The 12118-nt window shown below is 44.3% G+C and overlaps 1 protein-coding gene across 1 annotated transcript; it reads right to left on the bottom strand.

Moving 5' to 3' along the window:
- Nucleotides 1-9758: 9758 nt before the first annotated feature.
- Nucleotides 9759-11090, bottom strand: HOXD1 (homeobox D1). Its single transcript, XM_012933162.2, has 2 exons — nucleotides 10439-11090; nucleotides 9759-10093 (listed from the first exon to the last, which is right to left on the bottom strand). The coding sequence occupies exons 1-2, from the start codon at nucleotides 11088-11090 to the stop codon at nucleotides 9759-9761; spliced, it is 987 nt and encodes a 328-aa protein (XP_012788616.2).
- Nucleotides 11091-12118: the final 1028 nt, after the last annotated feature.

Genomic DNA, 12118 nt, shown 5'->3' with positions numbered 1-12118 from the left:
TGACCTGCTCTAATCTCTAATACTGTAAGCACTGCCAGAAGTGATCCCTGAGCAAAAAGCCAAGAATAAGGCCTGAGCAGCAACAAGAGTGGCCCCAAAATAAACAAAAAGCTAAGAGAAGATATAAAGGCATATAAAATAATTACACACAAGAAATTTAATACCTACATTATTTTAACAATTAGTCACAGTCATTTCAGAAAAAATGTAACATTTTTGATTTATAGAGAATTAAATATTAGTAATTAATAGTCTTCAAAGTATAATTTTTGTTCTGGTTTAGATTTGGGATTATGGGGGCTTTTTTGTTTGCCTGTTTATTTTTGGTCTTTGGGTTTTGGTTTTTGGGTTTGTTTTATTTTTTTTGGTTTTTTTTTTTTTGCTCTTTGGATCACACCCAGCAGTGCTCAGTAATTTACTCCTGGCTCTACTCAGAAATTACTCCTGGCAGTGCTCAGGTGACTAAATGGAATGCTGGAGATTGAACCTGGATGGGCTGCATGCAAGGCAAGCTTCCTACCCACTGTACTACCACTTGGGGCGCCAAAATTGTACTTTTTGTTGCAACTTTTTTTGAACTAAAGGATAAGTTTTCTGGGGGCCAGAGTGATGGTAAATTTTCTGGGGGCCAGATAGCAAATCCAGCATATTCCCCTGTTTTGACTGCTAATAAAAGCTCACACACAGTGAGAATTTCTATTTTTTTCTGGCAGATTATGGCTGCGATGCACTTTTATTTTTTTTGCTTTTTGGGTCACACCCTATGATTCACAGGGTACTTACGTTGCACACGGACAATACAGATTTGATTCCCAGAACCCCATACAGTCCCCTGAATGATCCCTGAGCACAGAGCCAGGAGTAACTCCTGAGTGCTGAGGAGTGTGCCCCCCCCCACACCAAATAAAGGGTGTAAGCTTTAAAAAACCCACAATGGAAATAGTTATAGATTTATGCATGGTTGAAAATTTTCATAGTTCCTCATTGTCAGAGTAGGGAGAAGGAGGAATTTCTCTTTTCTGCACAAATAGAGTTAAGAATGTGGTTGATCCTATTTAACTTTGATGTTAACAGAACAGAGCAACACAAGTTTCTCTGTTTTTAAAGATGATAAATTCAACTCTAGGGAATCACCGCTGTGCAGAAATTCATGTAAATCATCACTGTGTTCTAATTTATGGTGCCTGACCCTCAGACACCAAGCGTGTGAGTTCACAAGTCCTGGATAGGGGGGCCTGGAGCAGCAATGTACTGGAATTTTAGTTTTCTGAAATGCCTGGAATGAACCAGCAAAGTTGGAAGCAGAGTTTAAAAGTCTTATACCTCTTCCTTTATTATCAGAGGTTTCTTCTAAGGTCTTGTAATCATAATTACTTGAGTGATTGCTTAGTCACTGCTCACATCAGGAATCCATTCACTGCCATTTCACCCCCCTCTGCTATCAGACACCACCATTCTTTGCTAATATTGCTAAAAACCATTGTTTTTATTCTCACCATGCGATTCTTTACAGTTCTTGTTCCTCTTGTCAATATTTCTTCACTTCTAGTTGTTAATGGTCTGTACCTGGTACCTGGCAGCTCAGTAGATATTTGTTCTCTTTATATACATTACTCTCCCTCAGTCTGTGTCTTCCATCTCAGCTGCCTATTGCAACTCTCATAATCCATCCTGTCTTTGTAATTAGTAAATTCTTATTAAACATCAGACACTGTGCTGAATGATCTACCTGTATTATCTCTGCCCATCTCACAAGTCAATGAAGCAGAGACATTGTAATTCCTATTTTTGAAGGAGGCATGTAAAGCTGAGTGACAGAATCACCTGCCCCCAAATTTGCTTTTAAGTCTACCCATCTTTAGGATATATTCTTGTATTTTTATCTTATTTTTTTCTTTTTGGGTCACACCCGGCGATGCACAGGGGTTACTCCTGACTCTGCACTCAGGAATTACTCATGGCAGTACTTGGGGGACCATATGGGATGCTGGGATTCGAACCTAGGTCAGCCGCATGCAAGGCAAACGCCCTACCTGCTGTGCTATCGCTCCAGGCCCTAGAATATGTTCTTGTAACAATCACCTTTGATTATCTTCTGAACACTCTTGAGAAATGCCACAGTACACAGTGCACCTTGTTTGGTTTCAACAACCCCTCCTCAGAAAATTCTGTTCCCATATGGTGGGAACAAGGGGCTGCAGCAAATGTATTTAAAATCTTCAAACAACAATCTATGTGCATCATAAAATTATATTCTGTGAGGGCGAAGTGAATCATTTTAGATAAAATTTATTTTCTTACAGTGTATACAACCAAAAGAATGTACCTTGAAGCACAAAGAAAGGAGCCAACAGTTCTACGTCCACCTCTTAAAATAATGTGTTCTATTGTGGGGCCAAAAATAACTTCTCCTTTACTGAAAATAATGAAATGTAAAGAACTTAACAAACAAGTAAGTCATTATATTGCTTTTTATATGATAGGAGAAATGTTTGATGAATAGCACTTTACTCTTTATTCTAATAAAACTACATTCAACACTTAGAAAATAGAAAAGGACCACTGTTATTATAAGGTTCTCAGTGAAAGGAAAGTATGTATCCATAAATAGAGAACTTTGTAGGAGGAGAAAGAGAGATAATAACAGGAAAAACACAGGAAGTGGGAAAGAGAAACAGATCTCATAAAATAGCAGGAAATTGTAAATGCTGAATAAGAGATACAAACAGTAAGTGCTACAGAAACTTAGAGAAGTTAGCTTGAAGTATTACTGATATATGAAACCAGAAAATGCACAGAAGATAACATAGGTGAAACTTTCCATGATATTAGTATTAGATATGTCTTTGGGGAACACAATGATAAAGAAAATTACATAAAAATAAATGAATGGAACTGAATAAATAAATAGCATAGTGGGTAAAGCCTTGCACATGACCAACCAGGGTTAGACACCTGGCACCACATATGGTTCCCTGAGCAACTGCAGGAGTGATCCCTGAGCACATAGCCAAGCAGTAAGCTCTGAGCACAGACAGGTGTGTCCCCAAAACAAAAATAAATAAGTAAATGCAACTATATAAAATTTTTTTTAAATTAATGGCAAAAGAAAATAGCATAATAAAAAGACAGCCTACTTAATGAGTAAAGATATTTGTACAACAAACAGACTAGGGTTTAATATCTAAGATTTGTGAAGAACTTCTGAAATATAATTAGAAAGAAATGACCTAACTGAAAACTGAGTAAGATTTAAATAGATATATACTTTTCCAAGGAGGACCTATAGATGGCCAACAAAAATATAAAAAGATGTTTGCCATCACTTATTACTAGAGAACTTCGCATCAAAATCGCAGTGAAGCACAAGGAGGTCTTTCAAAGGGCATGTGTTTTCAATCCTCCAACACGACATGATCCCCCAAGTGTCATCAAAAATAACCCCAAAGCATCAAGCTGAGAGTCGTCCCTGAGCACCAGGTATTACAAACAAAAAGTCAACATTTTCATAACAGTAAGAATGGCTCAAATTAAAATGAATAAAAACAAGTGTTAATGAGGTGATGGTAAAACTCTGTTGTTGCCAATCTAAATGTATACGACCATTTTGGAAAACTTGAACTTCCTCAAGAAGCTAAAACTAGATACATGAGCCAGGGAGATAGGGACTAACGAGATAGTTCTACAGGCTAAATGCATGATTTATATACTGAGGCTCAAGTTTGATCCTTGGCACTGAATGGGTGTGCACATGAACACAACTAGATGTAGTCCCCAAACAAACAAAACATACAAACAAATCACTTTGGATGATGCAAAAATGTTTCACAGATTTGAGCTGTGTTAGAAAAAATTACTTTGGGGAGGGTTAAGGGCATGTCAGTGGCAGAGGTGTGCAGCAACTTCATATGTCAATACCAAAACAACACTATCATAACGCTATTATAGTAATAAAATAAATAAGTTTGTTAAAGGATAACTTTTTGTGGTTCGGTTTGGGGGCCATACCTGACAGTGTTCAGGGATTATTCCTGACTCTGTGCTCAGGGGTTATTCCAGGTGGTGCTCAAATGCTATTATGTACTGTCTGTGATCAAATCAGGGTCAGCCATTTATAGCGCAAGTGCCTTCACCCACATGCTATCTGTCCTGCCTATAAAGGATGTTAGAGAAAAGGTGAAAGATAATTATGAGAGGTATAAGAAAAGGTTCCAAGGCATAAGAGCATAAATTTCCTTGAGAAAGAATAAACAGATGACACTCTCTAGAGCAAAGTTTTATATCAGTCAGTAAGATTAACACAGATGGATACAGTTTTTGCCAAAGAACTTATATCTCAGCTTCAAACCTTTTTGAGGGGCTGTAGTGATAAAATGGGTAGGGTGTTTACCTTCATGTGACCAACCCAGGTTCAATCCCCTGCTCCCATATGGTTTCAAGAGACCACCAGGAGTAATCTCTGAGTGCAGAGCCAGGTGTAAGTCTGAACACTGCCAGGTGTGAACCAAAAGAAAATAAATAAAAAACATCCTTTTGAGATCCAGAGCTGGTGAGATAGTATAGGGATTAAAGTGCTTACCTTGCATATAGCCAATCCCAGTTTGATCCCTGGCACCTCATATCGTTCCACAGGCATCACCAGGCATGCCCCCTGAGCATAAGTCAGGAGTGTTCCCTGAATACTCCCAGGTAAGGCTCCCATATTCCCCCAGCCCCACCAATGGAAAAGACATTTGAGTTCCTACCACTGGCAGCTAGGTACTACCAATATCTTACAATGGTGAAACACAACGATGTCAGTGCTTTAAAATAAATTGATTCGGAAGGAGACTAAGGAAAGACCAAGAAAGCATCTTTTGATTTCATAGCTGAATGGGGTGATGATAAACCCTGAACCAGTGGAAAAGGGGGAAAGGTATGAGACAGTTTGAAGAAAAAATGGTCAGAGCTTTTGATTTATGGAAAGGAGAAATGAGTTAATTTATTATCTCTTTTCTTCAATGAGCAGAGATTTTACTTTGAAATCTCAATTAGACTAAAGAAATTATTTCACTACTAGGGGACTGTAGAAATAGTATAGTAGCAGGTAAGGCATTTGTCTGCACTTCTATGTTCACTGTAGCACTATACACAATAGCCAGAATTTGGAAAACACCTGAGCGCCTAGGATCAGATGACTGGAAAAGAAACAAAACATAATATGAGACTATAACCCAAAGACTGTAGAAATGAAAACTGATCCATGGTTGGAAGCTTGTAACGAGTGGGGGGGTGCAGTTAGAATAGAGAACAGACCATTGTGACAAGGACAGTTAGAAAGATCACTCTGAACAAGAACTGAGTGCTAAAAGGAGATAAAGTGATATACATGATAACCTTTCAGTACCTGTATTGCAAACCACAATGCCTAAAAGGAAGAGACAGACAGAAAGAGAGGGAGAGAGGGAGGAGGGAGGGAGAGAGGAAAGAGAGAGAGAGAGAGAGAGAGAGAGAGAGAGAGAGAGAGAGAAAGAAAGAAGAAAAGCATGTGTTCGGTCCTGGAGCGATAACACAGCAGGTAGGGCATTTGCCTTGCACTCGGCCGACCCGGGTTCGGGTTCGATTCCCAGCATTCCATATGGTCCCTGAGCATCGCCAGGAGTAATTCCTGAGTGCAGAGCCAGGGGTGACCCCTGTGCATCGCCGGGTATGACCCAAAAAGAAAAGAAAAAAAAGCAAAAAGCATTTGTTCTAGAGGCAGACTGGTGGAAGCAGTAGGGAAACTGGGGGGGACATTGGCAGTGGAAAACGTACACTGGTAAAGGGATAGATGTTGGAACATTATATGACTGAAACCCAATCTTGAACAACTTTGTAACTGTGTATCTCACAGTGATTCAAAAAAAGGTAGGAGAAGGTGAGAGGAAGAAAACATCTGTTTTAAGTTGGAATGACTCCTTTGGGCCCTTCTTTCCAAATAGCATCAATAAGATTATTAGAAGTAGAAGTGTTTAAATCTTTACAATCAATCTAAGTGAAAGATCTTCCTTTCATACCAGGGTTTAGGGTTTTTTCCCCTCTTGGTTTGCTATTGGATTTAGTTTGTATTTAAGTTATATTCTTATATAAGAAATATAACTTCAGAAGCAATTATAAGACATTAAAATAATATTTTGGATGTTTGTTTACACCCCAGAAATATTTTACATAGTTCAAAACCAAGAAAATCCTGATTTCTTTTTAGATGGAGATTTATCGTTATTTGTGAGATATGTCGAGCATGGTTTCACTTTAAAACCACAAATAAAGTTTTAACAATGTGTATTTTTTTAAGAGGTCTGTGGTCAGATGCAACATCTCTCTGAACCTGATTAGGACCTGAGGTTTGTAAATCCAATATTCGGCCAGTAGAGAGTAGAGAGCATTTGTTTGGCCATAAGAAATAATTAAGAACTTCGGAGCTAATGCAACTCTCCAGAGCCTGTTCTGAAGGCATGATGAACGGACATAACCTCTTCTGGCATCAGGCCTCACCAGACATTAAGACTGAGGCAGAGTAAATCACATACAATTAATTTTTGGAGAATCTAGGTGATATTGCTTTGGGTTTTTACTCAGCAAGTCTTATATTTGCTCATTCTTAACTGGATATTTTATGTTATTAAATGCTTTATTTCTTTCTCACTCCACTATCCTGAATTCAGAAAAATAGACACATAGTCATTCTGTGAAGACAAAGAAACATTGAATAGTTTATTAAACAGTCAGAACTATTGTACTCATTCTGTGTATTCATCCTTTCAAGGGCTGACTGAAAGGTAAATTAGCATAGTTAGCTTAGAAATAGAAATGGGATTATTTTAGCAGTTGCAGTTTGCGTAGTGACCATCTTGATTCATGGAAGATCTTACTCAAAAGACCTCTGAATAATGGGAAGAATGTTCCATAAATGACCCACAAGGGTTAGGCACCTCCACCCACCAGATGTATTTGATATGTGAAACACAATTCTCCAATATAAACATAGTATCTTGCAATCCCAGAAACTACAACTGGTTTCTTAGAACTAAACTCTCTTTCACCCCATGATAGAACTAAAATGAAATATGCAAAAACCATTGATGTGTTTCTGTAGCATTTTTATTGCTGAAGAGACCTCCAGAGGTCACCTACTTTGTCCCAATCCCCAGCCAGGACTTTCCCTAATACTGAATATAGCTGTATAGAGATCTGCATTAAGAAAGCTTTTAAAGATCCCTTGGGTTGGTCAAAAAATAGCTAATATTGGCTCGATTCATAGAACATTATTTTACGTATGTCAAAATAGCCACCTTCATCAGTAAAGACATCCTTGGGGGTTGTTAAGTGGTAATAGTAACTACAAAAGGAAAAGCTCTATTTTTCAGGGGGAAAAAAGGAAAGCAGTCTGTGGAAATGGCTAAACTTTCGGTATTTTGTTGTTGTTGTTGCTTAGGTGTACATCTTAATGATTTATCAGAGAAGAAATGTAGTCTTATCAAAGACCACTGCAGAGGAAACTTGTGGGTGGCTAAAAGCTAGCATATCACAGGTCCTTTAGAAAGTCCTTTTAATAGCTACAGAGCCCAGAGGGGCTGCTGTTTCAAATAAAACCTAATTAGCATCGTTAGTGATGGACAGGTAAACATAAGAGTAATATTGACAAACCTGCTTTTAAAGTGCTATCTTCCTCCACCAACCAGCTGGGTTTGGTAGAACTGGTCTTTTGTTTTTACCCCCCAATTCTGTTCAATGGTGACCATAAAGAACAGGAATCAATTATAATTTCAATTAATAATTAACTGTGTTATTATTTTACAGGGAAAACTCTTTCATTATTGTTAGATCTCTAAAGTTCTGATGTAAAGAACTAGTTGAGAATCTAGAAATCTAGCTAAAAAATTAGAAAGCTAAAGTCCTTCTCTGGATTATTTTGACCTTTAAATCATTCTGTTATAGAGTGTTTAACTGGAGGAAAATAATTTGTCCTGACAACTGTCCCAAGCATATACATTGTGTATTAACATAACATTTTTTTCTAGTGATAGTACTGAGGTTATAAACAAGCCTGACCAATTATGGGTGTTGAGAGTTGAGTAGAATTAAGGTGTGTGTGTGTGTGTGTGTGTGTGTGTGTGTGTGTGTGTGTGTGTGTGTGTGTGTGTGTGTGTGTGTAGAGAGAGAGATCATATACCCTTAAGCCAACTTAATAATTTTGTGTTTGTACTTCTTTCAAAAACTTCACTTGGAATTTTATCACTTAAAAAACAGGAAGGCTCAGAGGCTGGAGCGATAGCACAGCGGGTAGGGCATTTGCCTTGCACACGGCCGACCCGAGTTCGAATCCCAGCATCCCATATGGTCCCCTGAGCACCGCCAGGGGTAATTCCTGAGTGCAGAGCCAGGAGTAACCCCTGTGCATCGCCAGGTGTGACCCAAAAAGAAAAAAAAACAGGAAGTCTCCTCTGTGCTACCTCTTACAAGGCCAGAAACAGAGCTCAGGCCTCTCTCAGCCCCTTTGTAATTCTTAACTTTGGAGATGGGAATTTAAATAGCTCCTGGGAACTTTTGATGTGCAACTAACTTCCTTTCTCAGAGAATGGACTTAGTAACAAAGTCTTTGGATGCCTTTCCTCCTTTCTGAAAACAGGAGACAAAAAGGACAACAGGACCCCTCAGCAAGTGAACTCTTCTACATATTCACCATCAAGTTGCCACACTCATGTGAAGGCATGCTTCCTTGGTTACCTGGAAATGTGGGCAGAGTAGGTTTGTTTCCTTTCTTAAATTGTCCACATAATTGTTCCTAAGTGGTTTGTGTGTACACAACCCACTATTTATCAACCGAAACAAATTCACACAACAGAATCAAGAATTGTTTGATTCTGTAGAAGAAACTGTAGTAGAAGAAACTCAATCAGCTGTGAAGATAACTAAAATGAAAGGAGGGTAAGGAAGAGTGGTCCATTCTTTTTTATTACAAAAGGAAAAAAAAGTTCAAACCCTTTACATGCTATGACATTAAATGCCATACATAAATTCATTGCAAGCAAGCCTTTTAAAAATATACATACTGTATATGTATATATATATATATATATTTACATTCAAGTTTGAGTAACTGGCATCAAGGTGTAGTTCAGGTTTTAATCTTTACCCACCCTGTGGATTTGTACAACTACTAACTAAACAGCGATTGTAGCTTCACTCAGGCACATGGAGAGGTAGAAACTGCTTTTTAAAGAAACAAAAATTGGAGTGCAAATATGAAGATCATCATTGAAGCAGTTCAGCTACATCAAGGAGGCCTTAACTAGCTTTGGTCATCTCAAGAAGCTGAATACATGTAACCTTGTCTTTCGAATTAAAACCAGAACAACTTTGGGTAGAGGCTCCTCTTGAGTAGATCAGGGAGTTGGCAGAGTGCAGTAACTAATCCTCTGCCACTTGACACCCAAGAACTGTATACGACTAAGTTAGGCAACATAGCAGCAGGGTTGGGCTGGCAGCTGGGAACTTTTCCCTGATCAGACACAAATACTATACAAACGAGTGGCTTAGGAGATCACAAATTAATATCTGTCCACCCACAGCCTGGCTCTCAGAAGTGGAGTAAGGCACCTCCTTTGCCAAGCGAAAGCTCTGTGCATCTCTGACCAAGCCCACCTCTATTTCAAAAAGAGCTAGCAAGTCTAGACAGAGGTGAGGCGGCCTAGGACTCCAGCAAGCCAAGGTTCCTCAGCCAGCCACTAGACTAAACCTCATGAAGGTTCTTGAGCCTGAGAAGGGCTCCCAGGGTTTTTGCCAGACTTGGCGGGGCTCGTTCCTGAGAGGGGGAGCGGGAAAGAAGCAGGAGGGGTAGCCGTAGGCAGAAGCCCTTCGCGTTCCCTTTTCTTCTGTTTCATCCTGCGGTTCTGGAACCAGATTTTAACCTGGGTGTCATTCAGCTGCAAGGAGTTGGCGATCTCGATGCGGCGGGCTCGAGTTAAGTACTTGTTGAAATGAAACTCCTTCTCCAGCTCGGTCAGTTGCTTGGTGCTGAAATTCGTGCGGATGGCGCTGGCGGGGCTAGCCGCTCCATACTCGGAGAGTTTGCCTGCAACGGAAAGTCGGGGCCGTCAGCGGGGCCAGAGGACGTGGAGACACGTCGCGGGCAAGCCGTGGCGGGGCTGAGGTTGAGGACTAACGCTGCGGCGCTGCCCTGCGGGATCCCTGGGCACCCGGCAGTGCCAAGAGGAAGGCTGTCCGGAGAAACACCTCCTGCGCTTTCCTCAAGGCCGGCTGGCATTTTCCGAACGTGCGCTCGGGCCGAGTTTTCACCCTGACACCAAAGTCGCGACGTGTGCTCTCGTCATGAGTTGGCGGGGGGGAATCTGGTCTACCTCCCACCTGCACCCTTTCGCCCCCCCTTGGAGCCCAAGTCCACGGGCCAAGTACTTACTTTTCTTCGGAGCGTTCCTCTTCACTTTCATCCACTCGAACGTGCTGAAGGCGGCCGGGAGGCCGGAGGCCGGGGAGGCGGACTTGGGGTAGGCGCCGGGGGCTGGGGACGCGGTCTGGAAGGCCCCGGCGTGGCCGTCGGCGGGCTCCTTGAGACACGCGGGGAAGGGGCCCGGCTCACCGAAAGCCGCGTAGTCCACCTGGCCGCTGAGCAGGAAGGAGCCGCCGCCCGAGAAGACGGCCGAGGTGGCGTAGTGGACGTGCGGCCCCCCGTCGTCGGCCGGCCGCCCGAGCGCGCACGGGAAGTCGAAGGCGGGCCCGGGCCCCAGGAAGCCGTAGTCGGCGCCCCCCGCCGCAGCAGGTGCGGCGCCCGCCTCGTAGGCCCCCTCCAGGCTGCAGGGCGCGAACGGGGGCGCGGCCGGGGGCGGCACTGGGGGCTGCGCGGGGGCGGACGGCGGCGACGGCGCGGGCCGGGCGGCGGCCAGGGGCAGGCAGCTGACGAAGGCGCCGTCACCGCTGCCCAAGGGGAACGCGGGCTGCAGGGCCACCGGGCGGGCGTCGGCGCGGCAGAACTTGGGCGCAAAACTCAGCACGTCGCCGCCGCCGCCGCCTCCGCCGCCGCCACACGACACGTACTCCAGGTAGGAGCTCATGGCGCCGGAGCAAACCTGCCGAAGGCGCCGGGCCGCGCTGGGGTGCGGGGCCGGGCAGGACCGCCGCGGGTTGCGCCGCGCCGCCTAGCCGCTCCACCCGAGCTGCCCTCGCCGAGCCATGGCGAGCGCGCTAGAGGGAAATAGTGGCCTAATATAGCGGCGGGGGCGGCCACGTGGCGCCGGCCGGCCAATGGGCGCCGTCCCCGCACGGCCCCGGGGCCGGCCGGGCGCGCGCCTCCGCCGCCTGCCCCGCCGCTAACTTTGCCAAAGCTGCGGGAGGCCGCCTCCCCGCGCCCCCAGGCTCCGCCGAGAGGTGACCCGGCCCCGGGCGGGGCGGGCGCCCGACGCCACTCCGCGGTCAGGTATTGGACAAGGTGGGGGGCGCGGGGTAGGGTAGGCGCACGGGCCCCTGCGGTGAGCGCGAGAGGATGGAGCTGTCGAGCTCGTGCCCAGCGGCGGGTGGGCTGCGCAGTGTGGGTGCAGCGGAGCCGAAGGGATGAAAAGGGAGCGTGAAACCCGGCAGACGGGTGGGCTTCCTGCAGGGAAGTCAAGGTATTCCTCTTCCCTTGTGTCGGGGTTCTGCGCGCTTTGGCGTTTCTCGACAGTCGTCCTAAATCTGAAGCTAATGCAGAATTTTCACCCTCATTCCTCCACCCTCCGACTCCTGGGACTCGGTTCAGTGCTGGAGGTGGGATGTATCTAAGATGACCCCCGAGTCCTCACTTTTCAAACCAGGTTTCTACCTTCTTCCCAACCTCCCCTTCCTCCGCAGCGTCCCTTCCTTTCCCTAAAGCGGCAGGTTTAAGGTGCCTATAAGGAGTCAGGATTAGATTAGACGGAAGATGGCCCTCTGCCTGGTGGAGAAGGTTAGCAGATTTCTGCTCTGGCTGCATTGTCAAAATAGAGACTGTCCTGGGTTGGGGGCGCGATGCGCTCCGGTCCCTGAGGCTGATCCCGCTCCTGGGCGGCTCTCGCTTGCTCCCCGGAGCTGGGCTCCGGAGCGTACTGGCTTCCCAGGCACCTGGCAC

Source organism: Sorex araneus, chromosome X, assembly GCF_027595985.1.
Source record: "Sorex araneus isolate mSorAra2 chromosome X, mSorAra2.pri, whole genome shotgun sequence".
Lineage (NCBI taxonomy): Eukaryota > Metazoa > Chordata > Mammalia > Eulipotyphla > Soricidae > Sorex > Sorex araneus.
This window is presented reverse-complemented; position numbering and strand designations above follow the sequence as displayed.

Bases quoted from the DNA above. Each gene is read 5' to 3' on its own strand.
- HOXD1 (XM_012933162.2), bottom strand. From the start codon at position 11,090: ATGAGCTCCTACCTGGAGTACGTGTCGTGTGGCGGCGGCGGAGGCGGC. The intron at 10,094-10,438 runs GTAAGTACTTGG...TTTCCGTTGCAG, and splicing joins GAGGAACGCTCCGAAGAAAA to GCAAACTCTCCGAGTATGGA.